Source organism: Protopterus annectens, chromosome 10.part0, assembly GCF_019279795.1.
Source record: "Protopterus annectens isolate FY-2018-M chromosome 10.part0, PAN1.0, whole genome shotgun sequence".
Lineage (NCBI taxonomy): Eukaryota > Metazoa > Chordata > Ceratodontiformes > Protopteridae > Protopterus > Protopterus annectens.
The window spans coordinates 1,081,632,110-1,081,655,624 of record NC_056744.1 but is presented as its reverse complement, the minus strand read 5'-3'; the positions used below and the strand labels follow the sequence as shown (position 1 = coordinate 1,081,655,624).

Below are 23,515 nucleotides of genomic sequence, written 5' to 3'. Positions count from 1 at the left end.
TTCAAAGAGGTCATTACCCCACTGTACCCCGCCCTTATCAGAAGAATCATAGAGTACAATGCTTTCTTTGGTATGTACCTGACCAGGCATATGCAGCAACCAGAGCAACCTCAGAGGTGCCTTACAAAAAGAACAGAAAGTGTAACAATCCTGACTTATGCAGAGTGCCTTGACACCCCTTCCCTCTACTCAGTCTCCTGTAGATTGTTGAGTAGTGATCTATGCCTGGCTTACAAGACATTCACAAACCCCACACTTATGAATCCTATATATTCGTAAGTCTAAGTGTACCAGAAATACATGGTTTAGGGACCTGAATTTTGTCTGACTTAAACAGAAGTTGCTGCAGAGACAGATATGTGTCCCAGAGAATTCACCTCCTGTGGAACAGGCTTCTTATCCATGTGAAGCTCAGTTCATCTATTCCCGGTTTGAGTACAACCTAGACCAGTGAATGGAGAATGAGAAATTTACATCGGGCCTGGCACCATTGCTCCTTATGGACAAATGTAGCTTATATATACCTGGCTCTCAATGTCCTATTTGGATACAGGTTATCATTATTCTTTCGGAAAAACTTGGCTAGGCTTAGAAAGCCCCCCCCCCCCCCGCCCCCATCATTGGCCTAGTAACAATTTATGTATCTGTACAGCTAGAAAGAATTTGTTAACAGTTGATATTTTAGCCAAAGGCTCAAGGCCTATGGATGCTCAATACACAGAATAAGAGAGAATTTACTCTAGTGAAGCTGTAATGACAAGTATTTTACCCTAACCTGCCAAATGATTCACATTCCATATTACCTCTGGGTTTTTAAACGTATACTACACCCCTCTTTTATTAGAAATGCCTTCCATTCCAGATTATGACAGATCCTGTCCTACTAGCCTTCTCCATCTCAGAAATACTGATAATACTAAAAATACTTTCTTAAGACTTCAACCCTTATGACAAAATAAGCAGACTTGGAGTGATTCCTAACCCAAGGGATCCCCTAACTATAGAACAAGTTCCCCTTACATGTCAAGCAATGTACTTGAGACATAGGTACTACTATGTGGCATGCATCTCCTTGAAAAGGATAAAGTAGACAAGGTCTTCCAGGGCCATGTGTGGCAGTAAGTACTGCAATACTTTAATGCTGTTGGTGGCCATAGCAGGACAATAGTACAGATGCATAACAGGGTCACCAATATGATACTGCATGCCAAAACCAAGGCAATCAATACTGAACAGCCTTACAGAAGTGGAGGAATTCCTGGCTTTCCTGAGCAGGGCAGGTGAGAGAACCCTCATAAATGGCAGTGGATTAGATGTGGGAGCCAGGATGATTCTATTTGAAGCAGCAGTTTTGACTTCACTGGCAATTGGTAGGCCCACAGTTACATTGCAGTAGCGAGGTCTTCATGGGCAACTTAACCAGGACTTATAACTTTCCAGCTACCTTTGTGACAGGGGCTTCTTACAGTGTGCACTGCATTAACAGAACTAGGGTGCATAACCTTGGGCAATAAACTAAATTATTTACAATTATCATAGGAGTATAAGCTTAATTCATAGAGCTTTGCACAACTCAAGATCATGATCCAGTGCTACACACCCAGTTCACACAGATCAACTGAAAGTTTCACACTTGAGATTGAAAACAAGGCAAAGAAAACTGGAGAAAAGGCATACAGAAATTATATTCATACTTGATAAGTGGCTTGCAAAGGTTCACACAAAGCCTGGGTTTGTTGCTGTGAAGAAAATAGGAATACACAGGTGGAAAGGATGAGAGTGTAGTCAGATTCGAATGACAGAGTAGGCCATGCTTGGGAGAATGAGTAGAATGGGGGATTACAAGTGCCTTTACTCACTGGGCAGGTAAAGATTTTTCTTTATAACTTAATCATAATAAACTGGTGAGCATTAATGTTATGTATCTGCCTTTATTATTACTGACCAGTTAAGGCCAAAAGCAATCACGTTATTATTTGTTACTGTTTTGGCCTCTGATACCTAATTGCACCTTATTTTATGCTTTTTATACGCTCTGAATTATCACCACAGTGTTGTTAAATGTGGAAAATGCTACAGCTGTTTATCCTGTAGTACAGGGTGTGAATGACACGAGAAAGAATTCAGACACTCTGCTCCTGTACTTCTCCGGCAGCAGTAGCAGTGTTCCAACTTCCTGCACTTCTTTTTATTAGTATTTGAAAAATAGATTCTTAAACTGGCGTTAAGTCATTGAAGCTGCATCTTTAGATTACATGATTATATTAAAAGTTGTGCCTGAATGTTTATTGCTGAGTGTTGCATTCTTCAATGTTATTCATATTTAGAGTTCTTGTACTTCTTAACTGCTGTTTACTATACTGCCAGTACTATATTCCAACCATGTTTACCAAATACCCCCATTTATTTGCAACTCTGCATATGTAAAAGCCTGTGGCGACAACATTGTTTATATACATCACTGGGGAACACATATCTGCTACATGTTTTGCACTCTTTCATCTTCGTTTTAAAAAGGGAAAGGGACAGTTAATGGATAAATTGACATATAGTGCATAAGGCATTTTTTGTAGTGTTTCCGTTTCCTAATGAGGCCACAGCCAGCTCCTGCGGGTAGTGGAGAAAAGCCTCTTATCTCTCAGAAGCAGGTGATCCCCTATTCCAAACCAAGCCCCAGCCACCCTCTATCTACAAGCACCAGCCAAGCTGTGACGTAACCTTCCCCCGCTCGGCTCCAGCGCTTCCGGTGTGCTTAGGGGAGCCGTTGCTGCTGACCTGCTGTTTCCTGAGTTAATCTCTAGGATGGCGCTAAAAGGAAAGGAATACTGACTCGTGACTTATGGAAACCCTGTAGATGTGCAAGTGTTCTAACAATACGGCTCGTGTCCCGCAGCTGCCCGCCTTAATTGTTAGGAGTGCTGTTACTGACTGGTTCTCGTTGTTATAGGGAATGGGGACGAAGAGAACAATTACAGATTAAGAACTGTCAAGAAAGCTCCAAAATATTTACACAGCCCTTGCGGACGTCATTTAGGGATTGTATTTGAAGCCGTTACAATTTATTTATGTAACCCCGTTACAGTTCCCGTTGTGTACTTTAGCAAAAATAGATATAAATCATTGCTGCAGCTCTGTAAGTGCCCCTCTGTAACGACCAGGAATGTAGTTCTGGTGAACTACTGAAGTAGCTTAAGTAGTTTTAACATTGCGCTTCCTTTTTTTTAACATAACAGGTCCTAGAAAGAAGTGCATGGCCGTTTGTTAATTACAAAGTTATGGTCTAGTAATATTGTCTTTCTGTGGAAAACATCAAATTGTGATATTTCTCTCGGTATATTAAAAATCGATCACATACAACACATGATAACTCTCAGCTGTACAGATTTTCGCAGAATGTCCAGATGTTTGCCTCATAATGTTGATCCGTTTCTCATAATTTTTTTCTGACAAATTATAAAGGTTTGAAGTCAGAAAATAATGACAACCATTTGAGAGACTGCACACCCTTCAGAATATCCATGCTAATGCAAAACTTGGTATTCTATCAATTTTCTAAGTTTATAAGAGCAATGTTTAAAAAGTGTCCCTATTTTTGTGCCTTTGTCCCACCATTACTGATGGCTCTGTACATATTTCTTGCTGTAGTAGGTGAGAGGTTTGTACACACCTCTCAACCGCTTATCACAAGAAATCAGTACAAAACCAAAAATTATGGGGGACAAGGGCTAAGAAATAGTGACATATTTAAAATATTGCTCTTATAAACTTAGAAAGTTGCTAGAACAATAGGTTTTGCGTTAGCTTGCATTTTCTGAAGGATATGAAGTTCGAAACTCAAATGTCTCTCACTTTGTGACTTCAATCCTCAATTGTTTGCCTGAAAACCACAAATTTTATGAGGAACAGACCAAAAATTGGAGGCAAAAATCTGCATAGTTGAGAGCTTTCATGTATACCTTGTCTTAAACAAGGCTTGCAAACCAAGGCATCAAGCAAGTTTCTCCTCTACATTTTAAGTAATATACATTTTATAAATGCTGCAGAGCGGAATTAACAGTAGCAGAATACAGACATTGCTGACTTTCCCTTATTGAAGCATGTAATAATACTGTTTTTTTTAAGTTAAGAAACATTAAACTGTTTAAAGAACCATCAAATTTGTAACCTCAAATGTGTTGCACTATTTTTATTTTAATTGCTCAAAAATATTAAATTCTGAGGCACAATTAAAGATAACTGTGTAATTCTCGCAACTCTGAAGAAGAAACCGATTCACGTTGCTTGAAGTTCTTAAGTTTAAATGTGTTTATTTGGCTTATTACACTCACTAAGTGGCACTAGTTACTGACATGCGCTATACTACACAGAATTGTTTCCACAGTTTTGTAACAAGGGTATAGCAAGGAATAATCTTTGTACTTTACTGAGTACAGTTTTCTATACATTACTTAGAGAAGCCATGGCTTTTTTAGGCCAAACTATGTCAACAACTGTCTGAATTAATACATCCAATAAGAGTTTTGTAGATTGAAAAAAAATATATACGTTTGATGATTTTAGAGGGAAAGTGGTGCAAACATTTAAGTGCTGGGGGCGGGGGGCGTTTCCTTTTTTTAAATGGCAGGTGGGTTGGGGCAGCAATAAGAGGACACGATTACGAAACTATATTCTCTGGGTCTGGCTATACCTCTGTTTTGTATCATATTAAGGAGTTTTAGACCCAGTAAACTTTTCCCTGACACAGCTTCCCAAATCGTGACCGTCTTGCAAAATTAGGTACGGGCACACACACCATACCTCTCAAATGTCCAGATTTTTGCCTCATGTTTTTGGCTTGTACCTCATAAAATCTGTGTTTTTCTGCCAAATCATTGAGAACTGAAGTCAGTAAATAATTATAGGCTTTTGAGTATCAGACTTCATATCTTTAACAAAATGTATGCTAACATAGAATCTGTTATTCTAACAACTTTCTAAGTTTATAAGTGCAATATTTAAAACATGTCCCTGTTTTTGGATATTTGCCCCTCGTTATTTTTGGCTTTGTCCTGATTGTAGAAGACTGTACTGTACTAATAAACTGTCTTTTTCTAAAACTGAATGCAATCATGTATGTCTGACACTACATATTTTACCTTAGTCTGCATAATGCCTAATTACTTTAAAATGGAAGTCCCTAATCTAACACTGATTTCTTGTATTAATAGGTTGAGAGGTATGATGCAGACAAGGGTGAGAAATGAACCAGTGATACCCCTTTTCCCAGGCAACTTTGAGCACTACCAGGATAACAGCCATATATCCCTCGTGGTTATGGGCAAAAAATGCATGAATCAGTATTTCCTTGTTCTCTTGGCCTCTGGGTTATTTGTATGCAAAGTATAAGGAATTCTTAACATCCTCACAGATCAATACCCTAGTAAATACCCATGAACCTATGAAGATATGTTGCATTCTTGATGATCATTAATAATTATAGTTTTATACGTATAGAAACACCCCCCACACACTCACACACACAAACACGTATACATATATGTGTGCAAACATATCTGTACCTGAAGTATTCACTGCTTGTTTCTGAAATTAGGGTTGCTTGTGATCATCTCGTGGTTGTAGTTCTTATATCTTTGCTGGTGACGTTTTTATTTGTGCTGCTCATGCAATAACTGCTGTGATAAGCAGATTTTCAGGCTTTAGCAGGAAAGGCAGACTAGGAAAAAAGATGTGCAACTATTATAACATTTTTGCATAACACTCAACTGTTCCCGATCTTTAGCGACGTCTCTGTGTGTGTCTCAGACTTTCGCTGTGCTACTCCTAAAACTGACATTTTTAAGAAAATGTGACTTGCTGATAAGTAGAGACAATTATACCTGCAGACTTACTTCTCTTCAGAAAATGGAATGGTAACAGAATAAATCGGGTTTATTTAGCATGCAAGTTAATACTACCGGTACAGCTGCTAAAGGCTGCAGAGTATTAGAAGAGTCAATGTAGGAAACTAAGTATAGTCCTGCCGTGTGGTGTTGCAGGTGCTACTAACATCACTGCTAAGGTGTTAGAATGGATGAATAAATGTTTTTTCAACATGAATATTGCTAGCAAGTGCATATAGCTTGCCTCTTTTCACTTATGGCACACTGGTAGTAGTGAGTTTTTTTTTTAACTGGAATGTGAGGAAATATGGAAACACTTAAAGGCAGCTTCGATTGCATTTCCCCGCACCACTATCGAATAATTTAAACAGATTAGTTATAATGTATAACAAATCAAAAACTCAGTTATATTATTTACTTGAAAGAAATAAGTTGGTCGAGTGCATTAACTCTCCTTTGTGCACTTTCTTATTCATTTTCTTCAACATTTCAGGCTCATTTCTTACAAAAAATGAAAAGCTATATTATACCTGCAACGGGCATGCTGCACTATATACTAAAGGACTTTATCCAGCTGTTGGCCTCATGCCTTGCCACAGCCTTGAAGTGTGCATTAAGTTAATCTGATGCGAACCTTGCCAATAGCTTATTATAAAATGCAAGGTTGTATTCAGCAGAAAATGGATTATTTGGCAATGCAACGTACAAGATTTGTTTGTTTTTCTATGCCATAACAAACAGTTGTCTAGTTGCGTCACCTTTTCTTGTACTCCTCCATTTATAACAGAATGTCTACCGTTAAATAGTTGCCATATACTAAAGAAATTTAGAATTATGTTCAGACTTGCTAGTATTAATTAATTTTCCCAAGACATACAATTAAAAATGCACAGGCACCCAAAGCAAGACATGGTTACGCCACAGATACGTTGTATACTAGTGGTCTCTTGAGGAAATCTCCTTGTATTTTTTTTTTTTTTTTGTGAAATTAAACAATTCATGTTTTAAAAAGTTCTAACAACAGGACTCCGAAATGGCGATGGATTTGGCCACTGTGTTTCTTAATTCCCACTGATTCATCTTGTTTACTTCTTGACTAGGGGCATCTTTTAAACTTCTTAAGACTTAACATTATCCTCACAAAGCAGACATGTGTTTAGGGAATAGTACACATCTGACAAAAAGTAAAGAAATTAGTAATTATAATAATACATTATGGGTTGGGGAGTCTGCTTTCTCCTGAAATTCAAGGTTAATAATGTTAGTTAGGCTATACAATGTATAGCTTTTCAGTTGTCAGTTAATTGCGTTTATTACAAAATTTCTCTTGGTACAAGAACAGTTTTGCCTGCCGTGTATACAGTGAGTGATTGAAATAGCAATAAACATTGAATTGCTCCATTTTATATTAATGGTCGTATTTTGTACTTCTTAGCTCTGGTATTAGTTGTATAAATACCATCTCTGATAATCATCAAATATGTTATGTAAACGATGTAATCATGTGATTATAACACTCAACCAATCACAGACAAATCTCATTAGAATCAGGGACAAATCCAGAAATGATCAGGGACACTTTTAAAATATTAGAGATTGACAGGATAAGACAATGTTATTATACATTTTTAATTAAAAATAAGTCTACAACTCAAATTATTGCCGTTATTTATTAAATGTAATTGACCACATTTTCTCCAAATGTCACTAATTTTAGAAGGGATTAAGAAGAACAGAGCTAAAATGTAAGTGACAATCGTGGATGTCCCTGGAACAGCAGTGACATTTTGAGAGGCGTGCATGTGAGAAAGAAATGCTTTAAATAACATCTTGTAATTGCAGCTCACACACTAAAGGGGTGCATGGAGGTATGTTGTCAGTTTTTAAATTTTCTTTTACATGCTAGAAAATCTGATACTACATCGTATTTTTTTTCATTTTTGATAAATAGGGTTTTCACCTTATCCCTCTTTGCGAGGGACAGTCCCACTTTGGGCAGTTGTGTCATATGAAAAAAACCCCTAAAAACGGCAAATGTCCTGAGATTTTAAGACAAAATATATTTCTTTAGTTTTCTTTAATAGTTGATAAAACAGTAATTTTGTATCTGAAACACATAGATATTATATGAGAAATAATAAGCAATGCAAGTGATACAAAAACAAACTTTTATTTTGGCAAAAAAGTGAAGTTCTGCCCTTTGCACTAGCCGTGGGTATGTTTTGTTCTGCAAAATCTCACATTTCTACAAAAAATGTCCCACTTTGGGCATTTGAAAAGTTGGCAACCCTATTGATAAATACAATTTAAGAACTTTCAAGGCAGAGAATAAATATTGACCAGATTTCTGCCTACGAGTTATTACTTCCTATAGACTGTCGGATGACATCATCACCCTTAAGGCTGGATTAAGACAGAGCACACACACGCTGGGAGCTGTAGCGGTGTATGATAGGTCAGTGGGTAGTTGTGAATGTGCGTGCCAGGGATCCAGAGATTTCCATTTTGTACTCACAAGCTGTCGTTGCTGCTCCCAGCCTACCTGGTATTTTAGGGATTGACACGTCTCTCAAAATACAGCCCTCAATAATCAGCTATTTCCGCTACAACCAATAAAGATATTTTTTACCTGACATTCCTCCCTGTAGGTAATCTATGCTCATGCTGCTGGAAACATTAATTCAGATGGCCCGAAAAGCCTAAATGTTTCTGAGTAATGCTCAGAAAATTGTGCTCAGTGCAGTACTGTCTACACCCGTGCAGTGTGCTGTGTGAGTCTGTAGAGCGGGGGCCATACATTTCCTTGTTCATACCTCTCAGATGTCCAAATTTTCGCAGGCTGTCAAGATTTCCCCTTTTTTTTTGGTCTGTTCCTCGTGAAATTTGTGGTTTACTGGGTTTTTGCAGCAAATCGTTGAGACATAAATTTACAACCTAATGATAGGCATTTCAGTTTTTCAGACTTCATATCCTTCAGAAAATGCATGATAACACAAGACCTTATATTTAAAACGCGTTCCTATTTTGCGGGGCTTTGCCTCCCCCCTCCATTATTTTTGGCTTTGTCCAGATATTTTTCTTGTGCTAAGAAGTTGAGAGGAATGCTTGTTCCCCATGATCTTAGACGTAAAGTATACAGTGCCACTAACTCCATTCATCTGGTGGCTTATCTCACTGTGGAAGCAATATACAGCCTTTGCGTAAATTGTCTTTTGTTAAGAAGAACGCCAGCTTTCTTATTTGAGTTTCCTATGTAGTACCAAATGTAAGCCCTGCGAGAAAACAGGGAAAAGTAAACACGTCTCTGGAATGACTGTACCTCTCTGCAAATTCACGATTTACTGTTTCCATCAATATGAATGTTTTAGGCTGTCCATTCACCGAAAATTACTGTGTAGAAATCCTAAGCCCATTGAACCTTTTCCTTTAGATTCCCAGAGATTCCAGCAGTGTCTTTGGGGATATCTTCTCTCTAATTATATTGCCTACTGTAGTTTTGCTCTAGCTTGTGAAAAAAAACTTAGGTATATAAACACACACGGGCAAACACGTCTAATGTTCGTTCATGCATGCATGCATGCATTCATTCATTTATTCCTTTCCTACATTCATTTATTTGTTCATTCAATCTCAAACAGTCGCAATATCTGTTTCGGAGATCTTCTGAGAAACCAATTCTGGTTAGGACGCCAGTCTATTCCTGCGCAACGCGCCCATCGAAGATCACCATTTAGTCCATAGCTTGTCATCGCGATGTGGAAGTAAAGGAAACCTACACAGAGAGGATATGCAGACTGCTATTTTTCTTGCAGTCCCTATTCTAGTTGGTGACCAGAAGTCGGTGAATGCGGCAGTCAATTACAGAATGAATCCGTAAGCAAATAAATAATTAACTATATTTGTATAGACTGGATAGACCAAATTAAGATATCTATATTATGGGCGGTGGAGTACATTTGCGGAACAAGAAGGTATTGCTGTCTCAACTATACATAATGGTTAAGACATTTTAAATAGTTAAGCGCGTGCCATGTGAACTCGTTCCATTGTAAGTTTATCAATTAAGTAACACTGTTCAATGCAATAACATAATAATGTAGTGCTAATAACGTATACACCTTTCTGATTTAAAAGATACTGTTGATTGTACACCGTTTAAGCATACATATATTGTGCACTTGTATACGTGTGTGTGTGTGTATGTGGTGCTTTCATCAATGGATTTTATGTCAGGCTTGCTGAATTTCCATCTGCCAGACTAGGCATTTGATATCAAGTTATATCGATGAAAATTTCCATCTCTGTAGTCTGAACATTTCATATTGAGTAATGGCCAGTCAGTTGTATGCAGAGAAGACCACCAAGTGTAACATGTAATTAACAGATTAACCATAATACCACCACCCTCTAAATAATTAAAAGGAAGTAATGTCTTTGGATAGATGGGTAGGAGCAGAGAGGTGACATCGGGGACGCTAGCAATCTTAGCATTATTAACCCGGGGCAAAAAAGCACATCACAAAATACTTTTTACACGGTGTGTTGGCATGAATGTGTTTCAGTCCACCTGACCACTCTTTACAGAAAAATAACACTTAGGATTGTTATTTTCCCCCTTAAAACTGCAGCATTAGACTATCATGCCTTGAAATTACAGTGAATAAGAACTATAGGAAATCATTGCTTAAATGCCCTCCGTCTATTGCTTTGTTTACTGCATTGTATCAAGCCCTGCCAGTATCTCAGCAATTTATTTTGGCTCATTAAATTTAATTAAGGGCTGAGTAGATGTTTCTTATTTAATCAAAACATGGTATAATTACTTTCAACAGAAATAAAGAATTAACTATTGAAATGTGGGCAGTCATGGTGTATTTTACTATTTCTTCCTTACAGTGTCTTTTTAAGAGCATCTAACCACACACACATACAAAAAGCTATAAGGCATGCATTCCAGAGTTATTCCTATGCATATCCCTGCAATATTTTTCCGCTTTCCCTCGATAAAATTGCCAAATAATAATGAATCATTTCATAAATAATGGGTTTAGCGGCTTATCAGGGCAGGCGGGCCAGAGCTGTTGCCTTATCTCTGTTGGCCACATTGCTCTAGTGTTCCTCTCTCCATACTAAATAGGAAACTGGACGTGATGTGGAATTATCCAATCCTAATGCAGTCACACAACACTTACTGCACTAAACACACACACATAGCAGACAGCAATGGGCCACAAAATGGCTCCCCTCAGTTTTTCTAAGGAAATCAGGTGGTAAGTAAATTGCCCTTTGTTTCTCGTTTCTTTATAAATCGATTGCTTTTATTTGTTTATAATGTTTTAGAAGACCAACTAAACTCATGTTGTTTAATAGTTATGTGCTTAAATATTTCTACTGATTGCTTGCAGGCAACCAGAATACAGCAGGATACATCTTCTTTGTGCATGAAAACAGCGCCTGATTGTTAAGGATTTCTAAGTGAAGTTTTAAAACGTATTTCTGTTTTAGTCATGATGGTATAGTATGTACACCTTGGACAAGCGTTTGGGTATGTGTATGTTCTGCTTTTGTTATCTGTTCTTGTATGAATTTTGAACGTTCGTTTAGTATCTGGCCGACCACACAGCCATTTTCTTTCACTAACAGATGTTAACCACCACCATAATTTGGTTATTTACCTGTATTAAAATAGTTAATGCTGTCACCAAAAATATTGACTTAATGCAGCTTATTTTCCGCACTTTAAATGGTTTTATTTTGATTATTTGAAACTGAATGCTATTATTTACACGGATGCAAGTACGTCTTTCGTAGCAACTGTCAGTCAGAAGTTACAAATAATACGTATTATACCCCCCCCCCCCACACACACACACACACAGATGCACGCTGAATTAGTTCATAAACAAATTTATTCAGTAATTGTACCATGGTTTTATTATTTTCCTCTCTATTTTAAGAGAGACACAACCGTAAGTTCAGTAACGCAGTTTACTATTAATTTCTTTTCAATGACAAAGGTAATGCGCATTTCAGCCTGCTTTGGGCTATGCAAAATTTCTATAGGCCAGCATAAAAATATGTTTTGAAAGCACTGTGATTAATTCAGAAATTGCAGATTAAACTGAAGTTGGAGATTCAAGAACATGTTTAAATACTAAAATGGTATTATACGATTGCACGGTCTGCATATAGAAAAGTATTATACTGTTTACATTTCCTGAACTATAATTATCTAGCATCGTGGTCACAGTATTAGGTACTTACAGTTTTCAAGTAAATTATATGCAGCATTACTTAAGCACATTTTAAGAGCTATGTAAAATAAGTAGAAACGTAATGAAATATGCTAAGTGGATTTACCAATTTAGGTTTTGTACATATTGATATGTATTTTGCTTCAGTAAATACTAAGTTATGTAATGGAATAATATCATTAGAAATGTTAATTGTACAAACATGGTTAATGTAGTCTGTTAACATTTCTTATTTTCTATAAAATTATTTTATTTTTGATTAATAACCATACAGCATTACACTTTCTTAGTCTCACAGTATCCAATTGTAATATAAAAACACCCAATTATTATTATTGTTATTATTATGCAATAAGATGAGAGCAGCGAAGTACTGAAACGGAAATTATTAGACGGATTTTTGAAATAAAACTTTTTATTTAATTTTATAAATAAATTATTTTGCAAAGCGGGGTTGGGGTGGAGTATGCTCTGGGAAGATTTTTTTTGTAAAGATCAATTGATAGGATTTTGGTAATATAAACTCTTTCTTCGAAAATGCTATATTAAATGAGGCAAAACAGTAATAAAAACAAAAGGGAGTGTACGGTAAAGAGGATACTGCATACTCAGGGAAGCTGAAAAGGCACATACTCAAAAGGAACATGCTGCCAGCCTTCGCTGCCTTTATTATATAGTACCTTCCGAGCTTTACCCACTCTCCAGTGTTATAGTACATGTGTAAAATGTGTGTCTGTATTTTAATATTTTAATTTGTTTTAATTACCTGGCGATGTAAAAGAAACATTTTCGTTTCCATGCTAATACAAATCCGCATTCTCACTAAAGCAAAATTCTTAGGGACAGAACCAACAAGGGATTAACTAAATACGTTTACAAAGCTTCAACAATGTACCTGTGTAACTTCTGCCTCCCTTAAGTCAAGTGACTGAATTTCCCAATATTTTGCTTAAGTTTGTCATAAAACATTGTAGCCTTTTTATCCTACCCGGAAACCATGGAATGTTTATCATGGAGTCTCTGCCAAAGTTCTGCAAACAAGAACATCACTGTAGTGTTTCAATATTCCGCATACGCTGAACAAAAAGGCCTTTAGGACAGCCTCGGACTTAGTCACACTAATTGTGAGTCAGGTGGAGTAGGAGGGCTTTCCTTGTGGAGTTGGTTAACCTGTTGCGTGGTGCTCCACTCCAATAAAAATGTAATTCTATGTCTAGGTTTAAGGGTTTTACTCAGAGTAAAGGCAAAATGTATGAACAATATTGTTTCTGATTAAAGATCTGTTTTGCACATTTTTTATTTCTGACTGCATTTGGGTTTTGTGGTAATATTTGTTTGCCTACTGCACAGGTAATAAGGGAAAGGAATGGCTAATTCTGACAGCCAGTTTTTCTAAAGCAATGTGGATTAACACGGGGGAGGGGTTAAATACATCAATGTGTCACAGACTTTTCCCTTTTAAGCTGGCATGAAGAAAAAAGAAGTAAAATCTTAGACAAACATATCTGTATGTCTCTCTGTATCTATCTGCCTTCTCTCCGTCTCTCCGTCTAACTATTTATAAATAACTTTGCAACGCATTAGGAAGATGCTGTTACAGTATCCTTGCACATAAAGTGCATCTTAAAGGCCATTGTTGCTTACATTTTCTCTGCTATTTGAAATCAGTCTTTCTGAGGAACATGATCCGAAGTATGCATTTTTGTTGCACTAAATTTATGAGATATGGTCTGTGTGCAATTCAGATTTTCCGAGAAAACGTATTTCTGTTTTTTTTTTAAAAAAAACTTGCATTTGGCTATAAAGGGCATATTATAAGGGCACACATTATGGAGAGATAAGGACCAAACTCATTGGAATTACTACTGTATCTGTATTTTGCTGTGGGGATGTCTGATTGGGGAGGGCTAATTTACAATGGAAGCCATGATAAATACGTCCCATTGTACTTTGACACATAGTGTTAACAAAATTAGTAATGCTTAAATTTCAGAAAAGATGAACATGGTTATAACCATCTACTGTCAAGTCTTTGTTATAGTGATGTTCAGATAGTAAAAGCAGGATCAACTCATTTTGTTTGTTGTTATCGCTAATACACTGGCTGGCCTTGGTTTAGCTAGGATTTCATAATCTTACCTAATATTGTATAAGTGGTGTACCAAGCCCTTCAGTCCCAATAATTCTGTATTAAAAAAAAACGATAGACAAAAGACCATACTACATGAAAAATTATTAGATCAAGACAGGTATTGCCAACAAGGCTCAAATCCAGCAGTCAGGTTCAGTCATCTATTAGTGCGGGACAAGCACGGGTGTCTCAATACAGATGTAATGTGTATAAACTGTACACAGCCCTTTTGTAAACGATATCTTCTAAGTACCCCCACAATGGACACTAATGGACATCATCTTTGATATTGGCCATGCTATCCTGATAGTTTTTTGAGATAATTAAGCCCGATACATGAGTTGGGTGGCAATTAGTAAGTACCTCATACAATACTAGCACGGAGTACCAGGGCATCTATGAGCAACTATGAAATACAAATAGGATCCGTTTGCTTGTAGATGAAAAAGTCTATATCAAATAGTAAAGGATAACTGAGATCGTATGTGATAATGAATGAGCAGATGCGCCACGGACTAGAGGAACAGAGTACCAAGGTCATGTAGTAGCAGAGTTACAACATCACCAATGATTTTAAGCAGGCAACATTTCAGTATACTTTTAAAGACCATTTTGTTTTACTCAGTCCTAATGTCAGCAAGAAGTCCATTTCAGATGTTAGCAGAACAGATGCTTAGATTATCGTCAAATTTTACTGATTTAGAACTGTTATTTGCTTTACAGAGCTAACCAGATTTATTGATAATCTGGGTATTTAGCTATGACTGATGTGCAGTACCTTAGATTTTATAAACGCAGCGTTCCAGCAAAAAATAAATATTTTTTATTTATGTTTATTTTTACATTTGTTAACCAGGTAATCACATTGGTCGGAGGACCCGTTTCAAGTACTAATATTTTTGCTTTTATGTATAAAACCCATCCCTGCTTATTTGTCTGGAAATATTAGCGATGCGAACGTAATTAAATAATGACGTTCAGAATACCGGGGGGGGGGGGGGGTCTTTTAGAGAAGGTACGTTTCCAATTCCAAGCAAACCTCTCAACTGTCCAGATTTTCGCAGAATGTCCAGATTTTTGCCGCATATTTTTGGTCTGGTCCTCATAAAATTTGTGTTTTTTTTCTGGATTTTTGTGGCAAATTTGAGAGGATTTAATTCACTAAATAATGACAAGCATTTGAGTCTTAGACCTCATATCCTTTAGAAAATGCATGGTGATAACAAGATCTTTTATACTAGCTACTTTTTAAGTTTGTAAGATAAATATTTAAAATCTGTTCTATTTTTGGGGCTTTGTCTCCGCATTATTTTTTGTCCAGATTTTTTGTGCTCATGGTTGAGAGCTATGCGATGCCAGCATATGCAAACATGAGGTGCTAAAACTGATAGATGCAAACTTTGTTACTCAAAATGGATGTTTTTACTGTACCAATGAAGCGTTTGCTTGAAGGGGTCCAGGGAAGTAAATAGTGTGGGAAGAAATAGCCAGGGAATTGTTATGGCTAGGCTTGTATAGGCCCTAGGGCTGATAGCCTAGTACCAACCTATGAACCTATAAAAAACGATGCTTGAGCCTGTAACTGGACGGTGAGCAGACCTCTCAACTGTCCCTATTTTGAGGAACCAATTTCAGGCCTGACTTAACCCTGGATACATATACCTACTTTTGGAGGTACGTCCCCATTTTCTGGCTTGATTTATTCCTTCGCACAATTTTTTGACCCCACAATCACATGTGATTTTTGAGGGTGTGAAGTACACAGAGATGTTCACACCATGACTAATACCAGTGGCACCAATAATTTAAAGGAAGAGGACACAAATCTTACATCACCTTTTTTCAGAAACATAAACAATTTTACAATACAGTTCATTAAATTCTACAGATGTACACCGACTCTTTAACAATGTGCATATATTTTCCTTAATTTCTCTCTCTCTTTTTAAATGTGTTTCTCAATAGCACTGGGAGCAGGAAGAGTTATGGGCCGTTTGGTGTACACATTTTATGCTAATTAAATGCCCCGATTTTTGGCTGGATGTACCCACTTTGTAAGTGCCTTTGTACCTATTTTCATTGCCCGTAGGTTGAGAGGTATGAGTTCAATGCATCAGAATCAGACCAGACACATTAGTTAGGCCAAAGCACAAATGCAAATATGACAAGGATGACCTATAATAATGGTAGTTTGGGAATAAATGGAGCAGCATGGGTATTACTAACCTGTGCCAGACTGCCAGTAGGTGTAAATGGCCACTGGAAGGCTTGCTTGGCTGTCCTTTGGAGGTGGGGCTACATATTTCCTTTGACTGTTTCCCTCCTCCTCCTGCTATGTAGCAGAATTGTTTGGCCCACATTTATAAGTTTTCACTGTTAACGTCATAACAAACCATGCATGCAGATACTCAGCGTTTTGTATTATCGTTGATATGTCCAGCCTCGTGTGTAATATGAGTTTCATCGATGCAAAACAACTTAACCAATCATAGATGCCTTTTATGAGTCTGCCTTCTCTATGGAAACCTGTAAGGATGGACTACAGTCGTTGCAAACTAATGCTTTTTGTCAGGTACCAGATACTACTGGATAGGGCAGAATATTATTTACAGTATAATTTACCGTGGATGGGTGCATCGTTCTTACCAGTGAAGTAACAGTATGCAAAGGCTGGGCTTATTGTAAATAGCTTCACTTTCATACGCCATGCATTTTAGTTTTTTTCACCAGTGACTGTATAATTTTTTGCGTGTGCGAGCATATTCTCTTTACGAAAGTCTTGTAATTTTGCGGAATATGAACTGTCCCTAAAATATAAAAAGGGCTATCGTAATATTGTGGAATTTTGTTTTTTAAATTGATCCTAATACAAGTGAAGCTTATATTTTTTATGAACTGCTAACTGCTATTGCCTACGGTTTGTTCCTTCAGCTCATTATTTGGAGTTTTTGTTTATTTGATTATTTTTTTTCCTCACTCATTGAAGGAATGGATAATGAAACGGAATCAAACACAGCGGATGTAATGATCATCGGCTTAATTCTGGGAATATTAGCTAGTGGAAATAAATTATTAGTTTTAATTACATAAACCAGCAGCCTATGTTGCAAGTTTTGCTGTACAACCACAAGGAGTTACGTTTAACTTCCTCTTCCTTGGATTAAATCCTGGTAAGCAGTGGTGGAAGGGAAACAAACATGCGATAATTCATTGCAGTAGTTCTTTTGCAAATGGAAAAAGTTGCTGAATATATTTGATTGATTGAGCTAAAATAAAATTCACAAATCAGTAATTGAATAAGAGCCAATAATTTCCGAAGTCGTAGGCTTCCTTAATTTTAAAGGGTTGCATCACAAAATATTAACTTGCATTTATATTATTTTCTATAAATATTTCAACATCTGTAAGAAACAGGTATGCCTTGATACAGTTGTTCTTCAGAAAGTTGATTTTTATTAGGGAGTTTATTTGTTTGCGCCAGAAACCTGATAGATTTAACCAATATTTTCTTGAAATTGTTTCAGAGAAACCTACGTAAATATGCATGCAATACACGGATTACAACATGTGTACAGAAAGAGAAACTGTATACTGCAAATCAATATACAACTACTGTGCTGATAAAGGCACTGGACGCCATATTAAATGTGAACTAAGTGGATCAATTATCCGTGATAATAACTGTAAAAAGTCTGATTGTATGATATTTCAGTGTCTTAAATTTGTTTGTTTGATAATTAATTCATTTGTTAACCATATAGGTGGGTTGGACAGGCATCATTTTCGATTAATGCTAGATCGATATTTGATAAAATAAATTATGTAGGATCACTGTGTTAAAATAGTAAAACTGGATACTAAGCAGTACTGCGGGGGACATGCATTGTTTTCATGATCTTCTGTCGTCACAACCAAAATAAGCATAGTTACCCATGCAATAATATGTTTAATAAGTTTAATTTGTCAACATATAGTTTTGTGATGTTTTGCTTACGTCCATTCCACACTGAATGACTTCACATACTTTTCTCATCTCTACTATTCCCTCTGTTACACCCTACCCTTCTCTACTTGTACTATCTTAGGCTTTCACCAATATAATATGTTACCATATTTCATGACCTCTATGATATTAATAATTGTTAGGATAATCATCTATTGTGTAAATCATGCTGAGCTTCCTATTATCAAGCTTTTCATATAATTTATGCTTGAACACTGTGACTTTATTATGCCTGTTGTGTTTTATTCTGACAAACCAATGTGCAGTTTTTCAAAATTTGTGCTTGAATGTTATGACTGTGTTATGTCTAAGTTCTCATTCTGACAAACTAATGTGTTTTCATATTTGTGGTTGCATGTTATGACTTTACTATGTCTGCCTAGATTTTCATTTTGTTAACCATATGTATTTGGAGCTTTTCTCCCTGGGCCTCCGCTGAAGATAGGTACCTCATGACCCAGTCAGACTTTCCCGGTAAACAAATGCCAAATACATAAATAAATAATAACATTTCTTACTATACCCACCTTAATGAATAGAGTGTTGTTTAAATGACCGGCGGTAAATTGTTTTTCCCACTTTTGGCTCTTGGGATACACCTGAAAAAAGAGGGTTGCTTGACAGAAGTGGAGTTTTGTAACTGCTGGATATCAGCGTGTAAATATTGATGGGATAAATGAGGTGAATGGGGATTTTGATGGCATGAATTCCATTAGAAAGGAAAAAAAAACTGGGTATTATGAAGTAATGAGCACAAATGCACACCCACCCACGTGTGTGTGTGTGTCTATCTATATATCTATACGAAATCCTTAATACAAGTTAACTGGCCAGTCTTTCCAGTTTCCATTTACAGGCTTTTTTTCTGTAAAATAATATTGCAAAAGCAAACACGTACTGAATCATATTTAATTTCTTTTTCTCTATATAGATCATGCAATTAGCCGTTTTCTAAGCCCAAGGAAAGTAATTATTCCCTCATACTTCTACTGCATACTTTGAGGATTATTATGGAAAGATTAAACGAAGAGGTACCTAAAACGGATGCACAGGCTGATACTTCTGTAACACCACCTCATCATAATCATCACCATCAAGACCATCAGCATCACCACAGTCATCACGACTCCCTGCAGAAGAAAGAAAACTCGGACAAACAGGAAAGCACGACAGGCCAAGACTGTGGGGAGGGGCTGGCAGTCCACAGAGACCAACGCCAGTCTGCTGCAGGGGCCGCAGTGCTGATAAATGGCGTTACCAAGGAGACAGCTCACAAATCCCACGATGCCCAGGACGCGGATATGCCGGTGATAGAGCTCGTGAGGAGAGGTGGGGTTTTGGATATAAAAGGAAAGGAGCTGAAAGAAGAGCTGGCACAAAAAGTGCAGACCACCGAACTGTGCAGACCTCCGATTCCACTTGTGTTGTCTCAGTGTCATCCAGCCAGTGAAACCCGAATGGTTCAGTTGAGCCCTCCTGCTCTGAATTTACCGGCAACGAGAGCCATGCTGTACAACATCGGTCAGCCACTGTCCACAATAAATGGGTAGGTGCAGTATGGTGTGATAGGTACAGCTGCAAAATAGTTCTTGATTTATTTATTGAGCTTCTGCCGCGATTTCTCTTCTTAGTCATTCAGCTGTTTAATTTATTCTGAGACTGAAATGTGTAGGTATTCAAAGTTGGCTGTGTGTGTGTGTGTGTGTGTGTCTGTCTGCTGAGAGGTGTATAGATGTGTCTGTCTCTCTGTCTAGCTGTGTGATGAATCCTCAAATGCCCAAAGTAGAACATTTTTAGAAACTTAAGAATTTTGCAGGACAAATCAAACCAGAGCAAAGGAATGGGCATCAATTTTTTTGCTAAAACCTATGAATAGTCTTTCAGAATTTTAGTTGTATCTGTTATTTTTTTATAATATTAAGGCGTTAGGATGCAAAATAATTGTTTTATGCAACCATTAGAGGAACCTTAGGAAATATGTCTGCCCTAAAATCTCTGCATATTTTCCATTTATCATCTTTTTTAACAGGACAAAACAGGAATTGTGTTGTGTAAAGATGGATGGATGGAAGCCCTACATTATCTATCTATCTATCTATCTATCTATCTATCTATCTATCTATCTATCTGTCTGTCTGTCTGTCTGTCTATCTATCTATCTATCTATCTATCTATCTATCTATCTATCTGTCTGTGTCAGTAGACACGCACATCTGTCTGTCTGTAGGTATACACACACACACAGACATAGCCATCCACACACATACAGCTGGTGTCCTGTTGGACCACATATGACTGGAATCCCTCAGTGTTAGGGCTTGAGCAGGATCCAAGCCCATGTAGTCTCATTATAAGCATGTTGTCTCCGCCATTGGGGAAGTTTAATGTATATCACTTTTGTTGCCAGCCTCTTAGCTCTAACTCTGTGTTTTGTTTTGCAGTGGCTATATGGGAGATCAGGAGTCCTTCTCCATGTTTAATAATAATCGAATGAAAAGAAGACCTGCTCCTTATGAAGTGGAAATAACTGAAGGTATGTCCTTTATAAGTATTTCATAATGTCAACCTAAAGCATTGTGCTGTCAAGCAGTGGCAACTATTCATGACAGCTATATCAGCATTGTAGACATTGCTTACACCTACCTTTGTATCCATATATACTTTGTTAGATTGTTGTGGTACTGCATTGATATTGTCTAAGGGTCTATGTGTAGTTCTTTGAAAAAAAAAAAAAGCAGGTGCTCAGTTGACAGTCCCAGTTAACAACAGTACAATCAGCACATTTGACAGATTAACTAATTGCACTGTTGTTGTGTGTTGATCAACATCAAGCTTCTTATCCAGAAGCTACCTTTGCATTTAGATCTATAAGCTATTTTCTCAGGACTACTTTTTACCCAACAAGCAGCAGCTTTGAAATGATAGCCCCTCGGTGCCTGACAATTTTAAAACAGGTCAAAATGCATACAGGTCAGTTATACATTGCAGTTCCTTCAGAGTGTAGTCAGCAATGGAAAGCAAATGTGACCACAATCTTTACCATTGTGTGTGAGAATATTTTTCTTTCTTGTTTTGTGATGACTTCATGTATGCATTTTATTTCTGCAACCTACAAAATGTACTGCTTCTGTATGCAGTCACAAACTCATAACATAACCAAAGGTATAACTATAAATGTCCATGTTGTATCCAAAGTCTCCCTCTGTTGCACCCAACAACCCCACATTAAAAACTAACCAATTCTAATAGTCTCTCCTACAAATCTAAGAAAGACAGGCATGCATTTCAGCTGTTCCCCACTCACAATAAAATATTTAGGTTCAGATGTGTAATTCTAACTCTAAACAGGCTATTTATACAGTTATTTAAGACAGTTATTTTCTGACTTTAAGATTTTCTGACCTCTAGGGAACAGAGACTTTAAAGATGTGCTAGGGATAAAGAGAGAGAGAGAGTGAGAGAGAGAGAGAGAGAGAGAGAGAGAGAGAGAGAGAGAGAGAGAGAGAGAGAGAGACTCAACTAAGTGAAAAGACTGTGCCTGAGTACACCCTAACAGTCTATCCAGAGACTCAGCTAAGTGAAAAGACTGTGCCTGAGTACACCCTAACAGTCTATCCAGAGACTCAGCTAAGTGAAAAGACTGTGCCTGAGTACACCCTAACAGTCTATCCTGTCACATTGGTGGGGCACTATACTGGCATTATGTTTAGAAGCAGGTTCCTGCCTTTCAACCTTGTGTTTAAGAAATGAGGGACATGGGCATTTATGGACATTAAAATCCATGTATTATGGAGACACAGTCCCTCAGTGTGAAAGAGGTGTCCTCAGAAATTAAAACATAAGTTACAACTGGTGGCATCATTGGAGTAGGTCCATGACTGTAAAATTTAATTTTAGATGTTTATGATTTTCTAGCAAATATAATGCCTTTTCTTTTTTTGCAAAAAAAAAAAAAAAAAAAAAGTGAGAGCAACGATAAAGTGTAAAGGATAAATCGGCTTCATGCTAAGGGACACACAAGAAGGCTGCAGAGTGCTTCATGCTAATTTAAAGTCTGAAATAAGTGGGGAGTTATGGGGCAAAACTAGCTTCTACCTGCCTTTACATGTGTATTTTAGCTATTGTTTTTGTCATTTAATTTACACAATTCACTCCTTAATGGCCTTTATGGCAAAAATTAAAGAGTTATACTTTTGATTAAAGATAACCTTAAGCTTATGCCGTAGTTACTTTCAGTTGAGTATCGTCAGTCTGAAACTAATTCATGGTCAATTGAGAGAGTCCACTGTCTTCTCATTTGTGAAGAACAGACCCTGAATGAAAACTGAAATCCGCTTTAATGACAAAACTGTGCAATCCACTTTTACTTGACCCATCCTTCTTAGTTTAGTTAGTACTAATTGTATTATGGATATTTTTCTCTTTTTTTCAAGAGTACAGTTTGCATAAATATAGCAATATGTGTGTGTGTTTGTGTGTGTGTCTATGTGTGTATGTATATATATATATATATATATATATATATATATATATATATATATATATATATCACATTTCCCCTAGTGTGTGTGTGTGTGCACAAGTTCTCTATCTCATCAGATGGGTGGCCAACTGGCTCACCGACAGAACCCTCAAGATCAAAATAGGCACCTCCGCTTCCGATAGCAGACTTGTCACTATTGGTTTTCCATAGTGATCTGTCCTGGAAGCCCTACTGTTCAGCATCTACTATTGAGAGGTCCAGGCAAAGACAAAAGGCCTGTGGCTGACCAAGTTTGCAGATGACTGTAAGTTGGGTGCTGTCATTGACTCCCCAAATGATGTTAACATACTGCAAGAGGGTCTCACAGCAACAAATGACTGTTGCCAAAGTTATGGCCTTAAGTTAAATGCAAAAAAATGTATTATACCATTCAGCAAAAACATGGCCCCTACTGATCACCACATCAACAGCAATCCCCTAAGCACACAACCTGTGGTGAGAGACCTGGGTACTCAAGTTGACAACAATCTCACATTCAACCATTATGTAGAAGCAGTGGTCAGAAAAGCCTTTTACTTGGTTCATCTCATAAGTAAGGGGATTACATCCAGAAAAAGGAGGTTATTACCTCTCTATACTCTTCTGTCATTAGATCAATAGTTGAGTATAATGCCCCATTTGATATGTACTTCTCCAAGCATCTACACCAACTGGAAAGGCCACAGAAGTACCTCACAAAGAGAATCCATGGCCTCCAACACCTGT

The 23,515-nt window shown here is 37.2% G+C and overlaps 1 protein-coding gene across 4 annotated transcripts in view; it reads left to right on the top strand.

Moving 5' to 3' along the window:
- The first annotated feature begins 9,671 nt into the window (after positions 1-9,671).
- Positions 9,672-23,515, top strand: part of TAL1 (TAL bHLH transcription factor 1, erythroid differentiation factor) — a 31,750-nt gene continuing 17,906 nt past the window's right edge. Inside the window, exons 1-3 of one of the 4 annotated variants that reach the window (XM_044085827.1) lie at positions 9,672-9,752; positions 19,199-19,813; positions 20,709-20,800. In XM_044085827.1, coding sequence (XP_043941762.1) covers positions 19,278-19,813; positions 20,709-20,800 — 628 coding nt within the window. In that variant the 5' untranslated portion in view covers positions 9,672-9,752; positions 19,199-19,277. Of the gene's footprint in view, positions 9,753-11,029; positions 11,150-11,339; positions 11,425-19,198; positions 19,814-20,708; positions 20,801-23,515 lie in introns of those variants that run through there. The other 3 variants (XM_044085828.1, XM_044085825.1, XM_044085826.1) reach the window with 3 other exon arrangements.